Source organism: Phragmites australis, chromosome 14 (assembly GCF_958298935.1).
Source record: "Phragmites australis chromosome 14, lpPhrAust1.1, whole genome shotgun sequence".
In the NCBI taxonomy this organism is placed as follows: Eukaryota; Viridiplantae; Streptophyta; class Magnoliopsida; order Poales; family Poaceae; genus Phragmites; species Phragmites australis.
The window spans coordinates 426,767-448,371 of NC_084934.1; the positions used below are offsets into that span (position 1 = coordinate 426,767).

A 21,605-nucleotide genomic window follows, 5' to 3' on the forward strand; every position below is an offset into this window, starting at 1 on the left:
GCTAAGTATCCAAAATATACATCAAATTTATTTTTTCAAAAATTGAAAACATGCACAAAATAAACCATATTGCATTTTGGATCTTCGTGGTTTTAGTTGGAATTTTCGTTGTTATTTCAAAATCGAAAGCCTATTCAAATTTGAATACTCTCTTTCTATAAAATCTCAAACCTAATTCTAGATTCCTAAATTCTCTTTGGGCCAAATCCTTTTCTCCTTCCCCATTTCTTCTCCCCATCTCATTGTCTTTTTCTCTATTTTCCATTGGGCCTAATCTCCCCTCTCCCTTCTTGCTGCCCACTAAATCATTGGCCCAGTCGGCCCATCCAATCTCCCTTCCTTCCCTTTTAATTTCTTTTCCATCTCAGGGTGAATCCCTTTTTCCTCAACTTTCGCTCACCTCCTCCCCCCCCCCTCCCTCGCACATGTAAGCCCATTGCTCCGCTCCTTCCAGTCTAATTCGGTCCATCACCATCATCGCTCCACATTACACTGACATGTAAGTCCTGCCACCTTATCTTCTTCCTCCGACCCCCCCCCCCACCCCTATCTCTCTTTCTTCTCTCTCTATATACCTATCTCTCCTCCTAATTTCTCTTTACATTGTCCCATCACTAGCCGGAAGCTCCTACTGCGTGTATGTCTGTGATGCCTATGTGTATGTTGAGTTGGCACACCCCTTGCCACGTTTCTTGTCCACACCACCCAATGCACCCACAAATCAATATTTATGACGTGTTTGAGCATTTTGTGAGATCTATAATGTATTTGCACTTACTGTACAAGTTGTTGCGCCTCTTACGTATTTTACTCATAACAAAAGACAAATAGCCTATAAATTAAAAAAAAAACTGACCCTTGATTTTGGTGGACCCATTGAATGACAACCAATAGATCTATAAAGACTTGGGCTGACTTAATTACATAGAGGACTAAGGCCAATTTGCTAAACCAACTTAATTAAGGCCTGATAGGGATACAGACACCGAATCAGGCCCATCTACCAATAATCAATTTAAAAAAGATCCCGGAATATGTAGACAACCGATTTAGATCCATTTACCAACTTTAGTAACACCCAAGAAAAAGGTGCATTAAGATCAAAAATATTATTATAACTATAAACAAACAAAATGTTGATCATACCGTGCTAGCTTTAATGCAACGATGAAGAATATATGTATGTATAGACCACCAAACAATTGAACGTGTCAATACATATATACACGACCTGATTAGTGATGAGTTTTTTTCCCCAGGGAAGGGATGATGCGTGTCGTGCATGCTTCCCTGTAAACGCCTAAACGACAATTTAAACAACCATCCTACGCCACACCATCTGAGAGACGTAGTTGTAACGAAAATAACTCTATTAAATTATAATTATAATTTTGATAATTAATGATAACATAGGTATTAGAAATAACATAGTTATTAGGACTAACATATTTGTTAAAAATATATGTTAGTAGGTCTCATTAATGCTATACATCAAAAATAAGCTGGGACAAAATTTAATTGAATTGGAAAAGTCACAGAAAGATTTACCCTACCAGATGGTCTGTTGCTCTTTGTGTTGAAGTCACCGGAGTATTTTTGATAAATGTGGAGAAGAATGAGGACTGCACCGGATAGTCCGGTGATGAAATGTATAAAGCACCAAAGTACTTCTTGCAGAGGCGATTCTAAGTGCTGAAGAATGAAAATTAACTCAACGGATAGTCAGGTGATCACAAAGATAGTTGTATCAGAGCATTCCTAGGGAAGAATAGAAGATTTAACTCACCAGATGGTTCGGTATGAATGGAATGAACACCAAATAAATGCACCAGAGTATTTTACACAGAGAGGCTGCAAAGGCTCGAATGACTTAAGTTAACTCACGAGAATGTCTGGTGATAGATTTGAAGGTACATCGGAGTGTCCGGTGTTTACAAAAGCACTGAGTGGAGTTCTAATGACTAGTTTATGATGTTGTACTCACCAGATGATCCAGTGTTAGTACTACTGTTTTCACCGGATCATCCGGTGTTAACAGCTTTTCTGATTCATTAGGAAATGGCTTAGTTGGTGGGTTTAAGGCTATAAATATGTCTTCACTCAGTCATTTGAATGGGTGATATGCTGCTAGAGTCTAGAAAATCTCATAGACACTTGAGAAAATATCCAAGCCACCAAAGTACTTAAAGTGATCATCTAAGGTGATTAAGCACAAGATTAGAGTGTTTAGTACTTATAGGCTTAGAGTAAGTTGTAGCTAAGTGCTGCAGCTTAAAGAATGAATCAAGGAGTGATCCTAACTTGTACCAAGAGCTACGTTAGCACCTTGAAGTCTTGGTGACTCGATGGCAAGCTTGTTGACCCTCCGACTTAGTATGGAGCGGTGGCAAGGTACATGTACAGGGACGCGGTGACCCTTGCCTTGGTGGTGGCTCAAGCTCCGAAATGATTACAACGGCAAGTGACCAGAAGAGAGGTTAGTGGTGAGACTTTATCTTGGTGGTTTGGTGGCTCATCCAACTTGAGGCCTTACCTTGGTAGCTTGGTGCCTCAAGAGTTATAACTGAGTACCGGCTAAGAGTATATCTTTGGAGGAGCTCCAACGTGGACTAGAGGTGTCATTTATGACATCGATACCACGGGATAAAAATTCCTTATGCCGAGTTTGTATCTCTACCTTATTTACATTTCCGCATTTACTTTCTTCCAATTAACCTTGCTAGAGTAGGTTGCAATCCTTTTGAGAGGTAGAGTAGACACATTAAATAAATCTAGAATATATTTAGATAGAAATTGAGATATGTTTATCTTGTGAAGTTTTTGGAGCTATTAGTTTTTAAGTTTTCTAATTCATCCCCCTCTTAGTACGTCACCGATTCTCACAATTGGTATCAGAGCTGGAGCTCACACCTTTCACAAGGATACACATTCAAGTAGCATTTGAGACATCGTCTCATTTTAATCGGTTAGGCTTCACCGCCTAGTGAGTTATGACATCCGGGGTTAGAATGGATACACATAGCATTCCACATTTCTATGGCACTAATTTTCTCTAATGGAAAATTCTTATGACTTCTTATTTGCAAGTCTATGACACTGAAGAATGGATGAGATCACGTGTCACCAACAAGGAGAGGTAGTTAGATGCATTAGCAAAGAATTTTATTTTGTCATCTTTAAATATTGATGTATTTAATCGTGTTTATTCTGTTACCAATGCACATAATATTTGGAATAGTTTTATTAAAATACATGAAGGTACAAAGGATGCGCGCAATAAGAAAATATCATGTGCTTGTTACTAAGCTCAATAGCATAAAAAACTACCCCATAAATATTCTTGTTAATGAGATCAATAAGCTAAGTTTGACGCAAATTAAAGATGCTCAAGTGGTGACAAAAATATTTCAAGCTTTTCTTCTAAAGTACAAACTAATTGTTTCTATCATCTACGATAAATATGACATAATTAAAATAATTCCTAGCCAAGTTTTAGGCAAGATTATCGCCTATAAAATGACCATGAGCATGGAGGTTCAAGCTTTTATCCCATTGGACACCAAGAACCTTGCTCTTACAAGGAAGCAAGCTCAATACCAATGCACGAAGACAAGGATAAGGAGATAAGAGCAAGAGTAAAGCTCAAACAAAAATAATGGTGATCAAGATAAAGAGTTATGAAGAAGATGATCAAAGCACATCAAGAGATGAAGAAATTGATTCTAAGATAGCCAAGCTCATCTCTCGAATAGAGAAGAATATCAAGAAGATCAATGCTAAGATTGATCATCGAATCTCTATAAAAAGCTTGTCAAAACTATTGATCATATCAAAAAGTAGAAGAAAATCAAGAGCAATAGAAAGACAAGGGGAAGAGCTATAATATTTATAAGCATAGAAAGATAGATGAGTGAAGATGAAGATTCAAGCTTAAATGATGTGAGCTCCACCACCCATTCCTCCGAGAAAAGTTCTTTCTCAAAAGCATTATCACACAAGTTGGCATCGCGCAAGTTATCACACAAGTGACTTATGACCAATGATATGGATACGATATAAGTAATGATGAATCCGATGAGGATTATTCCTCCTACGATAAACTACTTCATTTGATCAATGAGCAATAAAAGACATTTAAGAAATAATCTAAAGAACTTAAAAAATTTAATGCTCTCAATAATATTCGTGCTATATTTGTTTATAATTATGAGTAATTATTGAGCAAATTCAATTTGCTAAACAAGAAACAAATATAAAAAGCTTAAGATAAAATTTGAGTACATTGAATCTTAATCTAAGGTTCTTTGGAGTAATCTACATCTCTATTTAATTTAAATTCTAAAGTAAATGTTTGCACTATTTATGATAATTTAATTGGTTTATTTAGTTTACCTCTTTGTAATGAGATATGTGTTGAGAATGCTTTTATAAAAAACATCTAATGAACTTATTGCATAAAAAAATAATAAACTCAAACAAGAAGTAAAAAAAATTAAAAAAGACTTGACAAGATTAAAGAGCATGAATCATATCCAATCTCTTCAAAATAATCATGCGACCATGGTGAATAAACTTATAGAGAAATCTACTGTGATATCTTTCAAATGTCATCAGAAAAGTCACAAGTCGTCACATTATAAATAAATAAAGAAGTAGATTAAGGAGAAGAAAAATATCATGCATCTCTCCAATAAAACTAAACCACTATAAACTTTAAAAAAAGAACAATGGCAGTGACAGGAATACCGGTGGGGATGACGAGACTAGAATGAAGGAAAGGATGACGGGTGACAGAGAAGAAAGGAGAGGATGCAGGGTGAAGAAGGGGCTGTCAGCTGGGGCCCACTAGAGATATAAGAGGGAAGAGAGAATGGGTGTGATAGAGAATGACTGGGTACCGTAAAACAAAAATTCTGAGCAGATCTAGTGGGAGTTGGATGCTTTTCTCTTCTTTTCTTTTTTTTTCCTTGCAAGAGGAGGGAAGAGAAGCAATGCTGTTTTTGGTGGATGGAGTGCTGTTCAACATGGTCGATCTGTGGAAGAGAAATCTGCAACCAAGATCCAAGGTGGTCAAGCCCAGTCACGCATGCATCAGTCCTTGTCTCGACGACCAACTCCGTGGTCAATTGACATGCAGATATCAAGATCACCACTGACTCTATTAAATCTGAATTTTCCGGAGGTGAGGAACAGTGCATAATTCTCAGGAAGGAAAGCAGCAAGCTTTCTAATATGCACAATTTAAACTGTAAATAATAGAACAAAGTGGACAAGAAAGATGCAAAATGAATCGATGAGAATCAGCACGATGGATTGAACCCAGCAAGACAAAATTGCAACTGAATTCTAGGATAGACTGAATCAGCACAGGAAGACTAATCTGCTCCGAGGCCGAGCCAGTCAAGAATAGTCAGCATGAAGCATAAAGGCGCCGTCGGGCTTGGCGTCTCTGGGGCAGCAGGCGGAGGAGGCGACAGCAGCTCGGCGGGAGGCGGCGGTGACGCGAGTGCCGGTGGTGACGACGCGATTTCTGGCGGAGGTGACGGGAATGCCGGTGGGGGTGACAAGACTGCTGCCGGAGGCGGCGGCTGCAGAGGGGGCAGCAGCAGCGGCGACGGCGGCGGCGGCAAGGCGGTGTCCGGGGCGGGAAAGGTGGGATTTTGAGCCGGCGGCGGCGGCGGTCGTGCGGTGGTAGCGGGCTGCTGGATAGGGTCGGGCAGGACGGGCTGGCAGCCTTCGGTGGCGGCGCACGCGGAGCTGGGGTGGGACTTGGCGGCGCGGTGGAGGACGGCGCGGAAGGCGAGGACGACGCTGACGACCGCGAGGACGGCGCGGAAGGCGAGGAAGATCTTGGTGGCCTTGCCCACGTAGCAGCCCCGCATCGCCGATGCACCGCTTCTCTTCTTCTCCGCCTCCGGTGGCTGGCTGCTCTGTCGACTCTTCCCGTGACGGAAAGGTGGGATTTTGTGCGGAGTGGTAGGGGCCGAGGGAGGATCTGGCCAGATTGGATCATATCACACAAGGCCGGGAAGCAACCAACTGCTGCTCATCGTAACACTTGTTGCCGCTGTGGCTCCATGGATGACCCCAAGATAGCCGACCGCTACGCAGACACGAAGCTCATCCTCCAGGAGCTCATGGCAAGGATGGCCTGGCAGTACTGGTACCTCTCCAGTTTTTTAATTCAACTGATCATGTAAACCTTAGTGCTCATCACAATCCACAAAACAGGCAATATGATTAGCATGTCTATCTGACAATCAGTGGTCTACACGGCCAGCCAAGATACAAGTTAGCAACAGCAAAACAAGCTCAAGAATTTAAAAAAAAAAACAGCACACCCCAACATGCAAGTTGGTACAAATCAGATAACTATGATTAAAGAAGCAAACGATCACAGCACAGACACCCCCAACCATAGGATGCAAATGATCGATTGCATCATCAAATCAACACATAACAACATAAACATACACTGGCCACGGCCCATGGGTTGATGGAACATGACAAATCACACATTACGCATCTGGGTTTGTCGCCGAGGGATGCCGATCTCACAAGAGTTCACTCTTGCAGCAAACCGAAGTGAGCAAATAGACTCCCCTGTGGAAGACGATTCCGGGGACAGATTCACAAACATCAGCGTCTTTGAGTCCCCTCCAAGGCATGGCTGTGTTGAAGGGGGAAAAAGGACACCTGATACGTTAGCTTTGCCAATAACAAAACACAATGCTAAGAGTGCATTAGAGAGAAATAGGAAATTACCTGGAGCAGATATGTTAATTTTGAGTTCCTAAAAGGAATATGTTCATCTTTCTTTGCAATTGAGAAGATAACATCGCTTAGGCATGACAAGCTCTTATTAATAGCCTAAGTCAGAACAAAGCATTGGTTACGCATTATTAGACAATATACCTTAAAACAAATAAAACTGAGGGATGGAACAACAAATTACTTGAGTCTCTTTCAGCCGATCACCGGTGGCGCCACTTTTGTTTAGCCGCTCGCTGCCCGCAAGATCTATTAGATTGAGCACTCCTTGCACTTGTTGGTCGGTTCCCTGAAGACAAAAAGGATCAAAATAATGGAAAACACGATGCATCAATCAACATTACAAGTGAAATTAGTTTATACCTCATTCACACCAAAAATTCTAAGTGTGAAAACACAATGGCTTCTAGATGATTCCTCATTCATTTGAGTTCTCCCAACTGACCTGAAAAAGAAAGAATAAATATCAAATAATATCTTACTTTTCTTTCTGAGAGTTGACCTGAATCACATGAGTGAAAGAAAGGTCTGAAGACAAACAAATGATCCGACAACTACTGAAGTCGTGTCATAATGACAGTCAACGCAATATAATGCACTACTACTTCTTACTTTATTTACATAGCTGCAGCGGTGATGCAAATGACCATACAGTAACTAAAGCCTTATGATAAGTTTGCAAGTGCTGCCAAAAATTATGTAAGACGAAGCAATAGTAGCTTCCTATTTTCTACTTTTATGAGTAAATATATGCGCTGAAAATCTGAAAAGAAAAGTGTAACCTGCTCTGAGCAGCTCGCCTGAGGAGAGAAGAAACTTCACTGGTACTTGTTACGTCAACGATCGTGAGGTCAGACACATGGGTGTTACCATTGGCATCATGCTTGATACTGTACTTTGCAGAGCCACCATCTTGAGTAGCCACGCGATTTGTGGCAAGCAGGTCACGGATCGTTTCATTGTAAATCTCCAACATTGAAGCCTATAAGTTCAAAACTTAGCAACATGATGACAATTACAGAAACCTTGGTCCTCTAGTTAGTTCAATTAAATAAATGAATTAGTAAGAACGCACCTGCATCTTGTATTTCCAACCCTGTGAATTAAGAGCCTGGCTAGCTTGGAAAATTTGTTCTAGAGATCTTGGTATCATTCCTTTCTGGTCATTCAATTCTGGGTTCCCCATCATGGTATATGTTTTACCAGAACCAGTTTGTCCATAAGCAAATATGCATACCTAAATAATTTAACATTTGTTGGTTACATACTGCGAAAACGAGAAGCTAATTGAAAAGCAAAAAAAAACTTCTTGAGTAAATACAAAATCTCACTTATATCCATCAAATGATTGTACCTTATAGCCATCTAGAGCGCTTTGGACCAGTTGAGAAATTTCAATGAACACATCCTCTTGTGATGCCAAATGATCAAATACTTTATCAAATGTAAATGAATATTCTTGTGCTAGAAAACAATGAAAAATGCAATTAGAACAAAATAAATATTCTGAAAAACACAGATATTAAAGTGTAAGACAATAGTTGACACTAAATTGTACTTTACCATTATGCATCAACTCGATACCACGACCTAAGTTTTCTCCACTCTTTGGGTAATTGACAGCCCCCAATTCATTCGACAACAAAGGTCTTACTCTACAGAATACCCTAATGTTTCCCTTCAGCTCCTGAAAAGGAACAGTTTTAGAAATAGCACAGACTACATTGAAGGTATGATAGTCCAAGAGTGGAGTCGTTACAAGTATCGTGTTGTGCAGCTTTCTGCGTAATTTCTCTCCATCCAAAATTTGTTGCTCAGCTTCATCAAGGCGTGACTGAAGATCCTCCAACATTTTCTTTTGATTCTCATACCCAGTCATGGTTTCCAAGGCCATCAAATCAGACCTCTGTACAGTTAAGAAAATGTTCTAGATATTAAAAATCTATGCAGTTTTTTCCCTACCCAGGGTAAACACTTAATACATTAGAAACACAGAGATAGAAAAGTAGTTACTTAAATTTAACACACATTAGCAAAATATTATATATAATGAAGAAATAGGCTTGTGTGTACCTTTAGCTTTTCATTGGCAGCTGCGAGCTTAATTTCCAAAGATTTTATCGTCTCTCTTTGGGATGAGCAAGTTTCCTATATCGTTAAGAACAGGTTAGCAAAACCAATTTATGTGGATAGGCATCAAAATATTTCAAGACATAATCATACCTCAAGTGCAGTTGTTCTTGTCATGGCACTGTCTAACTCCATGGCAGACTTCCCGGTCATTTCCTTGTATGTTCCTATCTGGGTCAACAAAGTATCCACTTTAGCTGATTTATTATCACGGTCCTCCCGTACATGCTGAAGCTCACTTCTAAGACCCTCAACCTCCTTCAATAAATCATTCTTTTGTTTCGCAGCTTCATTTTGCAACGACTACAAGTAGACACCACATTAATTATCAAGGCATTAGAATAATTCTCTATACATTCAACAGAAAAAAAATGACATGGAAAACAAGGACATACTGAACGGTTGTAGCTAAACCCTTTACCTTTGCCAAATCTAGCTGCATTTTTATTGAGTTAGCATGATCCCTCAAACCATTCATTGTCTCGACCATAGTATTCTTCTCTTTTTGCAGCTTTGTTATTGTTTCTGCATTCTTTGTTGTATCTGCTTGGAGGTTGCAATTGTATTGCTGCAAGCTTGTGTTGTATTCTTGAAGCCTCTTATTTGTGTCCTGAAGCATCTTGATCTAAAGAAAATGAAAGACAAGCAAATCATAAACAACAGCGAATGAGACATTAGTATAATTCAAAAGTGGATTTTTTTTATAAAAAAGGGATATTCACAAAAAAATGCTTATACCTGATCATTAAGGCGTTTTTCTTCCAACTTAGCTTTTCTGAGATCCTCCAAAATCTCAGTCCGCGAAGATTCAACAGCAGTCCTTGCCTCCTTTTCATCTCCAAGAGACCGGAGGGCATCCTGCGGTTCAATATAATTCTGAGTACACAACGCTCATGGAGGAATAAGATGAAAGGAAGCCAAAGGCATAAGTAACCCACCATTTTCTCAGCTTCCACCATCTTTAGATTCTCTTGTAGAGAAGCATACTGTTTCTGAAGCTCTTCATTTATTGCTTTTGACTCTTCTATAGCGTTCTTCAATTGAGCCACTATATGATATGATGCAATAAAAATTCAGTTAGCAAATCTGCAAATAAGGAACTATCCATGATGTGATAAATGGAAAAGTATGTACCTATCTCAGAGTGGTGTTTCTCTGCAGCCTCAAGGAGACCACTGAGCTTCCCGATTTCGGCCAGGTTAGCATCTTCCCTCTCAAGTAGCCATTTGATACAGGCCCGCAGCTTCTTGATGTATTCCATCATTTGCTCGCTCTTCCCCTGTGCGACAAATCGAGGGAGAGAAACAGGATATCAGCATAAGCAAATCAAAGGGTCGCCACTCGCCAGCAATAAAATGGTAAGATCAGACGTAAAAGCAGAACTCAACTAACAAACGGAGCAAACATTGCAAAGGTTCTAGTAGCTGATTTAGGTGGACCCATTGTCAATATTTGTGATTCTTTGTTTTGTTGTTTCAAAATTTTCTGCTTTTTTTTTCTTCCAAAAAATGGCTTGCTCTCCAATAATTTACTGATGTCTGTAGCCTAGTTTCAGTAGTCCAGAAATGTTATTGCCGCCCTAAGCCACTCACCATTGACAAGAGTGGGTGAGAACTTACAAAGTACTACTAGAATCAGGTAAGAGCGTGAAAGGACAGTAGGCCACAAGCCCACAAGTCATTAACAAGTGAACCAAATCATACAGCAAGTCGACACATCTATCACCTGCCTTTGACAACTCAACTAGAGAAGAAACATGACCGAAATTAAGTGCACATGAGCGGAGCCAAAAACCATTCACAGGATGGAGGCAACCCCTCAAATCGAAGCCCATCCAGGAGGAAAATCCAATACCCACAGGAACTAGCGAATCAAGTGGCAATTTGATCCATCATCTGTTGCTGATCCTGCGGAGAGAGAAGCAGGTAGGTAGATGAGTCACCTTGTAGTCCATCTTGTTTTTGCCCTTCATCTTCTCATTGAGGAGGCTCTCGACGTCGTCCCTTCCCGTGAAGACCACGGGCTCCTCCGCGGGGGCCGCGGAGAGCGGCAGCCTCCCGGCGGCGGTGCGCTGTCGCTTGGTGGTGGACTGCTGCGCGTCGTTCTCCTTGTGGTGGAGCATCCCCGGGCGGGTGGCCCGCGCTGCCATGGCTGGCGGATCTAGCTAGCTAGCTAGGGTTTGAGGAGGAGGATTGGGTTGGCGATGTGGGCTGCAAGGGGAAAGTGGGAGAGGGAGATTTGAAATCGTTCAAATCTCGCTGCGGCGTGTGGGACCCGCTGCCACCAGGAGCAGGAGAACGCTCCCTCCCCCCAACTTGGGCTACTCAAGTCCAGTTTAGGCCCAGGCCCAATAGATTTATAACTTGTTGGGCTCCAAGGTTTCCAGTTGACAAGGTCCACTCAGAAAGGGAAAAAAACTGAGATCACTCGGGGCATGATTGGAGCCCATCTTGGCCCGATGCAAACGTATACTTCACCAAAAGAAGGTCGTTTGGTTGTCTGCTTCTACTGTTTAGGCTTGATATGGTGGGTTCAAATGTACGTTCTCATTCTAGCTCGGGAGCGATAGAGAGATCGAGTATCACTCTCGGGCCAAGCCCGACGGATATAGTTGCAACACACCGTATAGTGCAGCTAGCCAACAAGTCAGACATATTCAACCACCAATCATACATCTCATACAGACAATTAATCATAATATCAGCACATTCAACTCCTCATTCAACCTCAGATTCGATCAACCAAATAGAAACTATATCCAACTTATCTAAACAGATACAATCAACCAAACACTACTCTTTTCTGTAAATACAATTATGCTCAACTTGCATCTCCTCAGCTGAAAGGATCTAATGGCTCAAGAGAAGGTGAATTGGACTATAAAAAAAGTACTCCTACCGAATTCTAAAACAAGTAGCAACATTAGCCTAGATGAATTGAAATACGACTACACAATCAAACTAGACGGAAGCATAAAAAACAAGCAAGCTAGAATATAAAGTAAATACGAAAAGTGATGCTTGCAAGTAAGTAAAATGCTTAAATGTAAATAAGAAAAAGTAAGAAGATAGACAAGAGAACATCAATTTTTTCTGAGGTATCGAGGAGTTGACACTCATCATAGTCCTCGTTGGAGCATCCACAAAGGATATCACTCCCCTTTGAGTCACGAAGTCTTAAGTGCTCACTCATGATTGTTACTTCTCTGTCTCCGGATTAGTGTGCATCAAACCAAACATATAGCTCTTCCCAGGACTCCCATAAGAACTCCAAGAGCTCATCGAGACACATCCAATCATCAAAGACCGGCTAGATGTTGCCAACCACCAAGAGTAACAAGCCAATAGCTTCACTTGACCAAGATCGTACCCAAACTACAGCTAGATGCACACTTGCTACTCTCCAAACACTAAAGATATCATTAACCTCTAATTAAGAACTTTGAAATTCACTCAAGTGCACTCTTTTGCTTCTTTATGACACACACAGTGTATGAGCTTTTCTGAGGTCGCAAGAGAACCAACTGAAATCAAGTGAGGAGGTATTTATAGGCTAGAGATCCAAATTTAGCTGTTGCCTAACAACCCACTTTTTTTGTTAACACCGGGCGATCCGATGAGTATCTCCTCATAATCAACGGACAATTCGGTGAGCATAACTTTCAAAACCATATTGTGCCAGCTACCATTAGTTGTTACTGTTGATAATAATCCGGTGCAGCCATCCGATGAGCACACCTTTAACCCCAGACCATCCCATCAGTTAACATTTATTTTCAAACAGCTGCAACCTTCTCTGCAAAAATTATCTCAGTGATTCCTCTTTGCCTTCGCCAAACCATCTAGTGAGTGTAGCTTCTTCTGGAACCAAGAATTCTTCTCTGCAAGAATTGCTCCGCCACTCCCATCTTTCCATCACCGGATAATTCAATGGGTTTAACTTCAATTTCACTTGGAAAAAATTGCTTCGACTGAAAAAGCTTCGGTGCTCTCACTGGGGTAACACCAAACCATCCAGTGCAACACTTCTAAAAATTTAGCCACGTGTCACCAAGAAAAGGTTCTAATGATGCCTGCATGTTAATCACCGGACCATCTGGTCAACACACGTGATTTCTGTCTGAACCAGGAAAAATGCTCTGGTGAGAACACGAGTCACATCATTAGACTATCTGATGAGGCTAACTTCACTGAGCTCATGCAATTTAATCTTTTCTTGAGCTCTAACTTTACGACACATCAACCATGTGCTTCTATAAGCTACCTAGTGCTAGAATTTCATAAGTGTGTATCAAACCAAGTCTAGACTCAATTAGGTCAAACTACTACTATTAGCCTCTCTTTATAATATGGTCAAAAGACTAAGAAAGATAACATATACTACTAAGTGTCATTTCTCTCTCTTGTGACACTTAGAACTAGAAGATTCTTAATCTTGATGTATATCTCCTTTGATCGTCCATATAATCGCCTTAAGGACCAAGAATGTACAATCATCATTGTGAACTAAAATTTTGATACCCTTCAAAACAAGTTTGTTAGATATAATGATACGATTGTCATTAATCACCGAAACAGTTATCACTTACCTAGAGGTCTAAATGCTACATCAACCTATGTATATGGTCAATACGGAGCAAAACATTATACGAGCAACCAATCACACTTTAGGTGTTGGTGTCATTGTGATGGCTCACCCTCAACCCTTCTCCTCTTGTTATGTCCTTTTCGCTAATGTTGAGTGGCTTTCGGATAAATTGATTGTCAAAAGTAATTCTATGTCCATTTGGATTATACTATTCCTTTTGTCTTTCTTTATCTCCAAGATCAAGTTGTTTTAGTTTCGGGTAAAATGTATCGGTGCTTGAACTTGTCGGTTGTGTCACATAGGTCCTCTTTCTTTAAATCATGGTTGTGGCAGTCGGACGCGGCCCGTGCGATAATATTTAATGTGGTGCATTAAATAATACATGTGTGTATGTGTGTGGTAGATAGAAAGAAAGCAATTAGCCCACTTGTGGATGGCAATTGAACCCATAGGTTCGGTACCCGCGGATCTTGCGCCCGATGGGTCCACATTCAGTGCAATTTTTTGTTCACGGATCTGATGGGTTGTGTATCAGGTCGGGCTTGGGTTTTTGAATTCATACGTAGATTGGGTCATGAATCCATGAACATGGATTTCAATTTTGTTTTACAATTTTTTAATTGATGAAAAGATCAAAATTCATGAAATTTCACCGAACTTCAGTCAATTTTCGTCCCCTGCTCTATAGGTCTTACATGCCAATGAAAGAAAATTTCAAAATTAGATATTTCGTTCCCCTCTGAAATTCCCAAAATTCATGAAATTTCACCAAAATTTTGACGAAATTTTAATCACTGTCCATGAACTCTTGTACCGGTCATTCAATCTCCATTCTCCACTAAGCCCATCTGGCCCAATGGCCCATCCGTCATCCACCTAACCTCATCCTTTTCCTCATCCTTTTCCCATCTCTGCATGAGTCCTGACCGCCTCCTACTCCTCTTCCTTACTGTCGAAATACTAACCCTAGCCGTCGTTGCCTCCCTCCCCCATAGCTACAACGTTTGTACACCAGTGGCTACGTCAAAACTCATCTAGATCCGGTAGCACGAGCTCATCGAGGTGGCGAACAACGGCGCACAGGGCCACCCACTGCTCCACCGCCACCAGTTCCACCACCATTCCACCGCGTGCAAATTAAACTTGATGGGCACCTAGCTTGGACAAGTTCAGGTGTTAGTTTTCACCCGTTTACTATTTTAGATTCGGGTCAAGCTAAGGATAGTGGTTTTAAGTCAGATATAGTTTTGCTCAACCCGAACCGACCGGACCCATTACCATCCCTAATCCCACCGTCGGAACAAAAACTGCAAGATATGATCCTAGCTAACAGAGTAGCACTGAAGTTGGGTTGGGCATGCATGCATATACGCAGCTAGCATGCACCGACCAAAGTGGAAGCTGGAAATCTAAAGAGAGAGATGTTCCAAGCGTAAAAAATACAAAGGCTGTCGCAACTTGATCGATCCATCCATCCACCCCTGCGCATTGCATTGCAGCGTCCCGAAAACGTAAAGGAAAAGAAGAATCGTGCCTTGCTCTCATTGCAAGGAGCCAATGCAAGGACCCAGCTAGCTTGATGATGCCTGCCTTCGGCATATGTGAACTGCAAGTGTGCAACGACTTTACTATACGTCAAGATGGCCATCGAATCAAATCGATGCTACCTCAGCTTTCGTCTTCTAGGTTGAGATGAGACACATCTCTCCTCTTGCCTAGTTTATGTCAAAGCTCTTGGCCATTTGTCTTGTTCTTAAAATAACACCTTTGCTAATTTTCTAGTTGGATGCTGATCCAAATGGTTCGAAAGGGTGACCAAAAAGCAACAAAATCTAAATCAACTGGAAATTAGACACCAACAAAAAAGAGAGAGGAAGAGTTGAACCACCAACATGTATGGTCTATGTTTAGATGGTGGTTAGCTAGCTGCATTTATCTTATTTTGCTGCAATATAGTTAGTGCAAACATAGAAGCTGCATACCTTGCTTTTCTCTGCTTTTTAATTGCCTTGTGGTGCACACCGATGCGATTTTGTTTATTTTTGTCTGCTCTTGTAAACTGGTCCTCCAAATTCTTCCTTTCACTTTACCCTTTTGCTTTCCAGAGAGAGACTTATTCGATCTGCTGCAGTAGGACAACATAATTCGGCTCTGATCCAACACCAGCAGGCCAGCAGACAGCAGTATATAAACAGGTGTTGCATAGATGGCCAATTGCTAACAAGTGTTCACTCAAATTGCACTTGCCAACATTGATAATACAGCTCAACTTTGGAGTGGAGGCACCAGATCAGATTCACAAGGGGAAGAAAACAGGTGTGTGTTCTGACGTATGTACTCCCTCCAATCACAGATAAGTCTCGTTCTTTTTGTTTTACATCGATGAGGGATCTTCAATTGAAACGCTGATCCGATCCATATAGATAGTAGCATGCTAGTAAATCCAAACAGAATTATATATAGCGCTACAAGATTATATTTTTGCAAGACAAATCTTCCAAAAGAAAAGGGCAAATTAACTGGTCATCCAATAGTACCAAGAATTAATTTTGACTTGGAAAATTTCAGGCAACTTAGAAATAGCAATCCTGAATTATCAATGAATGTATCGACCATGCATGCTCAAAGAAAGCAAAGAAACACTGGCTAGTGGCTAACTGGCTATACGTACCCTGCTACTGTACTAATCAATCAATCAATTATGCATGCATGCATGCCCATGCAGGAAGGAAGGGGAGGCAGGTAGTTCGATCGCGGCCATGGGTTTCAACCCACCGGTGCCGCAGCAGGACAGCAACTGGGAGATCAGGGTGGCGGTGCAGCTCAGCCTCCTCTTCCAGATCATCCTCATCTTCGTCGGCCCCATGCGCAAGCGCTCCTCCCACCCCATTCCCCGCTTCTTTGTCTGGTCCTGCTACCTCCTCGCCGACTGGGTCGCCGACCTCGCCCTCGGCCTCCTCCTCAACAACATGGGCAACATCGGCGGCGGCGGGAACCCCACTTCGAGCTTCGGTCTCAAGCGCGGGGGAGGCGGCGCCAACGCCGGTGCCACCGCCGGCAACAACAACGCAAGCAGCAGCGGTCCCATTATCTTCGCCTTCTGGACGCCGTTCCTGCTGCTCCACCTGGGCGGCCCGGACACCATCACCGCCTACTCCCTTGAGGACAACGAGCTGTGGCTCCGCCACCTCATCGGCCTCCTCTTCGAGCTCTTCTCCGCCTCCGTCATCTTCTTCTGCTCCCTGCGCGGCAACCCCGTGATTGCGGCCACCGTCCTCATGTTCATCGTCGGTATCATCAAGTACGGCGAGCGCACCTACTCCCTCTACTCCGGCAGCGTCGACGGCTTCCGCGCCAACATCCTCGACCCCCCGGACCCCGGTCCCAACTACGCCAAGCTCATGACAGAGTTCGACGCCAAGGAGAAGGCCGGCCTGGTCGTCGAGATCACCATCGCCAACGGCATGGCCGAGGAGGCGCAGAAGAATATGGCACAGGAGGAGACCAAACGCCTGGTGGTGACCACCAAAAAGAGCGTGGAAGCGCGGGCGTACGAGTTCTTCCTCATCTTCCGGCGCCTCTTCGTCAACCTCATCCTCAGCTTCAAGGAGCGGCGGTTGAGCCAGGCCTTCTTCCTGCAGGACCTAGAGGCCAGCCAGGCGTTCGATGTGATCGAGGTGGAGCTCAACTTCATCTACGACATGGTGTACACCAAGGCACCCGTCGCCCACACCCGGGCCGGCTGGGTCCTCCGCTTCGTCTGCTCCGGCTGTCTCGTCTCCGCGCTCGTCATCTTCTTCCTCCTGGACAAGGGTCGCGCCAAGATCGAGCGCGCCGACGTCGGCATCACGTACGCACTGCTGCTGGGCGGGCTGGCGCTCGACGCTACCGCGCTGCTCACGCTCCTGTTCTCTAACCGCGTCACTGTCTTCCTCGAGCAGTCCCGGCAGTTCAAATGGCTCGCGAGTCTGACCCGGGCGGCCAAGCGGTGGCGGCCACCGAAGCGCTGGTCTGGGATGACATCGCAGCTGAACCTCATCGGCTACTGCCTGGGCAGGACGGACCAGTACAACAAAGATGGGCGCTGGCTCAAGGTCGCCGACAAGCTGGTCATCGCGGAGATCGTCGTCGACATCATCTTCGTCCGCCGCGTGCCACTCGCAAAGCTCAAGGAGGGGGAGGAGCCCAGCCTCCTGAAGTTCATATTCGACGGTCTCAAGGAGGCCGCCCAGAATCTGGAAGGCACGGACGGATCCAAGAACATCAAGGAGGTGTGCAACTACCGAGGCGAGGGCATCATCAAGGTGATCCTGATGGACCATGAGGAGAAGATCAAGAAGGCCCTTGGTGACGACAAGTCGAAGGTGAACCTGAAGGACCATGAGGAGGAGGAGGAGATCAAGAAGGCCGTTGGTTACGACAAGTGGAAGGTGATCCTGGAGAGCGTGGAGAACAGGGACTTCGACGAGTCCCTGCTGATTTGGCACGTCGCCACGGACCTGTGCCTCGTCAACGACAAGGAAGGGCCGCAGACGGAAACCGAAGCGACGTTGCGACCCATCGGCGAGACCTTGTCGGAGTACATGCTGTACCTGCTGATCAAGCAGCCAGAGATGCTGTCGGCGACGGCGGGCATCGGGCTGCTCCGCTACCGGGACACGTGTGCGGAGGCGTGGCGCTTCTTTGGGTCGATGTCCAAGTGGATCCACAGCCAGGAGGACGCGCGGAAGATGCTGCTGAGCGTGAACACGACGGAGAAGCCGTCGGTGGTGAAGGGCGACCGTAGCAAGTCGGTGCTGTTCGACGCGTGCATCCTGGCCAAGGAGCTGATGGGACTGTACGAGGAGCTGAGGTGGAAGGTGGTGACGGGGGTATGGCGTGAGATGCTGACGTACGCGGCGGGCAAGTGCCGGGGGAGCACGCACGTGCGGCAGCTCAGCCGCGGCGGCGAGCTCATCACCCTCGTCTGGTTCCTCATGGCGCACATGGGCCTCGGCGACATGTACCAGATCCAGGAAGGGGATGCCAAGGCCAAGCTCATCGTCATCGACCAGTAGCCGCAAGCTCCTCTACGGTCGGTTACTGCTTTATCGAGTATTGATGTACACGTCTTCCGTTGTGTGGCCCGCGCAACTCAATTGCGCATTTAGATTCGATTATATGTTAACTCCTGCCGTCCGTTTGAAAAAATAAAAAGATTCGATTATATGTTTGTTTTGTTATGCAATTCAAACTCTTATTGAAAGAGCAGAATATTTGGAATAATCTCAGCTTTATTAATCATGTGTAGCAGTACTAAGGTTTTATATAGTATAATGTACAAGAGTTTATCTCTAACCAAGTTTATCTTTAGTTGTTAGCTTTATCTCTAGCTGTTTCCCGCCGGTTAGCATCAATCGATCAACAGCTCTTCTGCTGCCGTACCCAACAGCAGCCGGCCTCCAACAACAGCAGTGCCGGACGCACCGGAAGCGCAACAGTGTCGTGCTGGATTCCAAAAGAATCGCTCGCGCGGGAGATCAGCGATAAATCAGGAGTTAGGTATGGATATTCCAACACCCTCCCGCGGTTTCAATTTGGATCTTTGCAGATGTTGAGTTGGACCAAAAGTCCGTGAACATAGCGGTTGGCAAGCCCTCGGTGAAGATAGCCGCATATTGAAGACTCGTGGGGACATGTAGGACGCAAACATCACCCAAAGCAACTCGTGAGGAAGTATTGAAGGGACCCCAAGTTGATCATCGTGAACACGTGATAGAGAGCAGTGATGATCCGTTGAAGTAGAGTTATGTTGGACGCTCTAAGAATGAAGTATATCGTCAACGTACAATAGGAGGTAGGTGATGTCAACACTGTTGGTGTGGATGAAGAGGGAGGGATCGACTTGTAGCCACTAAAGCCGACGGAGACGATGAAAGCCTGCAACCGACTATGCCATGCGTGAGGAGCCTATTTGAGACTGTAGAGGAACTTGTTGAGTTAATAGACGTGATGTGGTTTGTCAGTGTCAATGAAGCCAAATGGTTGCTGGCAGTAGATTGTTTCATCCAGAGTACCATTAAGAAGGCGTTCTTGACATCAAGTTGGTGAATAAGCCAGTTATTGTAGACGGCGAGGGAGAGGACCACATGGATGGTGGTAGGCTAGACGACGAGGCTGAAAGTTTTGTCATAATCGATACCGAGTTGCTAGGAGAAGCCTCAAAGGATCCAACGTGCCTTGTAATGACGAGAGTGACGCCATGTGTTATTGGCGGAGAGGGCAGACGTTGATCATCGTGGCGCCCCAGTGAGGATCATTGAGAGCTTCACATACGTCTTTGGTATAGGAGACACCGTAGTAGCAGAGGTGTTAAGGTTGAAGATTTGTTTAGGTAGTCGAAGTCCATCTTTGTCGCGTGTGCGTATTGGATGGTGGGAGTCACCTCCAAAATAGACCGTGATGTGGATCCAATAGGAGGACAGGCTGCTAGCACCATGGCATGGCCGGGCTCCACATCGACTGTGCCGGAGGGAGCTAGGTCGATGTCGGATTGGGCGCCGCATTGTTGGAATCGGCCGCCGGTGCAGAGAAAGTCAAACCGAGAGCGCCGCCAGTGGCCGAGCCGAGGGGCTGCCTGCAATGTACAATGTATAAGAGTTTATCTCTAATTTCATGTTTATCTCTAACCAAGGTTATCTATAGTTGTTAGCTTTTATCTCTACTTGTAGCTATTAGCCATCGGCTAAAATCCAAAAATAGACAACATACACATCGTATATTGTAAAAATAGATAACATATTACCGTATTTACAAATTTAACATGTATATTCGGCACCTTATTTACCGAAAATATGATTTCGGCACCTCAGATGCTGAATATGCCACTGTTGCACCGTATTCAGCATATAAGCTGCCGAAAACAGTTGTGTGAGGTGCCGAAGATAGTTGTGTGAGGTGCTGAATACGCAGGTGTCGAATACAGCCTTTGATGTGCGCTGCGCTCCCGAGAAGGAAGCTAGAAGCCGCATGAAAGTTCAAGTTTTTTATTTAACTTATAGTTTTATTTGAGAGTACAAAAATAATCCAAAAAATTTAAACATTTTTATGAGCAAACTAGAGCTCACTAGCAACCCATTTTAATTGGTTTGATCCCAAAAGCCTAAACCAGTATTTAAGTAAAATTCTCCAAATAAGCCAACTTTTATAAATACTAGCAATTTTTAATGCTCAAATAAATTCTCAAAAATCTAGAAAAAAATCACTAATATTCTTCTCACGTGATGCACTAATTTATAAAAAATGTTTCCAACCCTAGGTTATTTTTTTGAAAAAGTGAGTTTCTTTGTAATACTGTATACATATATATATATATCATTTCATGTGATATTCTCTTTTTAATTCAATTTGAATAAAAATAAAGGCATACATTCATATTGATACATAGAACTCGTTTTAATATTTATCAATTAAATATGACAAATGATATATCCGAAATTTAAACAACCAGATAAGGAACATACAGATGAGGATGCCATTTCTCAAAGTAGAAAGAGAGAACTAAGGAAAAAATGAAACACAAAAAACAGTAAGAAGAGGCTTAATATTAATATGAGAGGTTGCCCGACGTTTTCAGCTTGGTGCCGGCAACAGATTAAATGGAACATGTTTGAATTAATCTGAGAACCAATGTTTTGTGCATGTTTGAATTTTTTATTTAAATTGAATTAAAAAGAGAATATCACATGAGTAGATGATAAAAATGCATATAAATGGAGCATTACAAAGGCTTAATATTAATCTGATAACCAAGGTTTTGTGCATGTTAATTTTTTTTTTCAAATTGAATTAAAAAGAGAATATCACATGAAATGATAAAAATGCATATAAATAGAGCATTACAAAGCCTTAATATTAATCTGAGAACCAAGGTTTTGTGCATGTTGAATTTTTTTTATTCAAATTGAATTAAAAAGAGAATATCACATGAAATGATATATATATATATATATATATATATATATATATATATAGAGAGAGAGAGAGAGAGAGAGAGAGAGAATTACAAAGAAACTCACTTTTTCACCAAATAAGCTAGGGTTGGAAACATTTTTATAAATTAGAGCATCACATGAAAA

General features: G+C 43.0%; 3 protein-coding genes across 3 annotated transcripts; 1 reads left to right on the top strand and 2 right to left on the bottom strand.

The window, feature by feature from the left end:
* Positions 1–5,375: 5,375 nt before the first annotated feature.
* On the bottom strand, positions 5,376–6,084 carry LOC133891153 (leucine-rich repeat extensin-like protein 3). Its single transcript, XM_062331875.1, has one exon. It carries the CDS (start codon positions 5,880–5,882, stop codon positions 5,376–5,378), a length of 507 nt encoding a protein of 168 aa, XP_062187859.1. The 5' UTR covers positions 5,883–6,084.
* Positions 6,085–6,192: 108 nt separating this feature from the next.
* Positions 6,193–11,146, bottom strand: LOC133891805 (kinesin-like protein KIN-14N). Its single transcript, XM_062332562.1, has 16 exons — positions 10,844–11,146; positions 10,036–10,180; positions 9,840–9,949; positions 9,640–9,759; positions 9,323–9,526; positions 8,995–9,204; positions 8,845–8,919; positions 8,531–8,677; positions 8,335–8,458; positions 8,126–8,235; positions 7,847–8,008; positions 7,554–7,753; positions 7,135–7,216; positions 6,956–7,060; positions 6,766–6,870; positions 6,193–6,670 (listed from the first exon to the last, which is right to left on the bottom strand). Exons 1-16 carry the CDS (start codon positions 11,048–11,050, stop codon positions 6,512–6,514), a joined length of 2,265 nt encoding a protein of 754 aa, XP_062188546.1. The 5' UTR covers positions 11,051–11,146; the 3' UTR covers positions 6,193–6,511.
* Positions 11,147–16,247: 5,101 nt separating this feature from the next.
* Positions 16,248–18,655, top strand: LOC133891154 (uncharacterized). Its single transcript, XM_062331876.1, has one exon. The coding sequence runs from the start codon at positions 16,248–16,250 to the stop codon at positions 18,543–18,545; it is 2,298 nt and encodes a 765-aa protein (XP_062187860.1). The 3' UTR covers positions 18,546–18,655.
* The last annotated feature ends 2,950 nt before the right edge of the window (positions 18,656–21,605 follow it).

What these genes read in the sequence shown, in the direction of transcription:
- LOC133891805 (XM_062332562.1), bottom strand. Translation starts at nt 11,050, where the DNA reads ATGGCAGCGCGGGCCACCCGCCCGGGGATGCTCCACCACAAGGAGAAC. An exon ending in TGCAGCTAGATTTGGCAAAG is followed by an intron (nt 9,205 to 9,322) that starts GTAAAGGGTTTA and finishes GTCTACTTGTAG; the next exon opens with TCGTTGCAAAATGAAGCTGC. An exon ending in CTGCCAATGAAAAGCTAAAG is followed by an intron (nt 8,678 to 8,844) that starts GTACACACAAGC and finishes TTAACTGTACAG; the next exon opens with AGGTCTGATTTGATGGCCTT.
- LOC133891154 (XM_062331876.1), top strand. Translation starts at nt 16,248, where the DNA reads ATGGGTTTCAACCCACCGGTGCCGCAGCAGGACAGCAACTGGGAGATC.
- LOC133891153 (XM_062331875.1), bottom strand. Translation starts at nt 5,882, where the DNA reads ATGCGGGGCTGCTACGTGGGCAAGGCCACCAAGATCTTCCTCGCCTTC.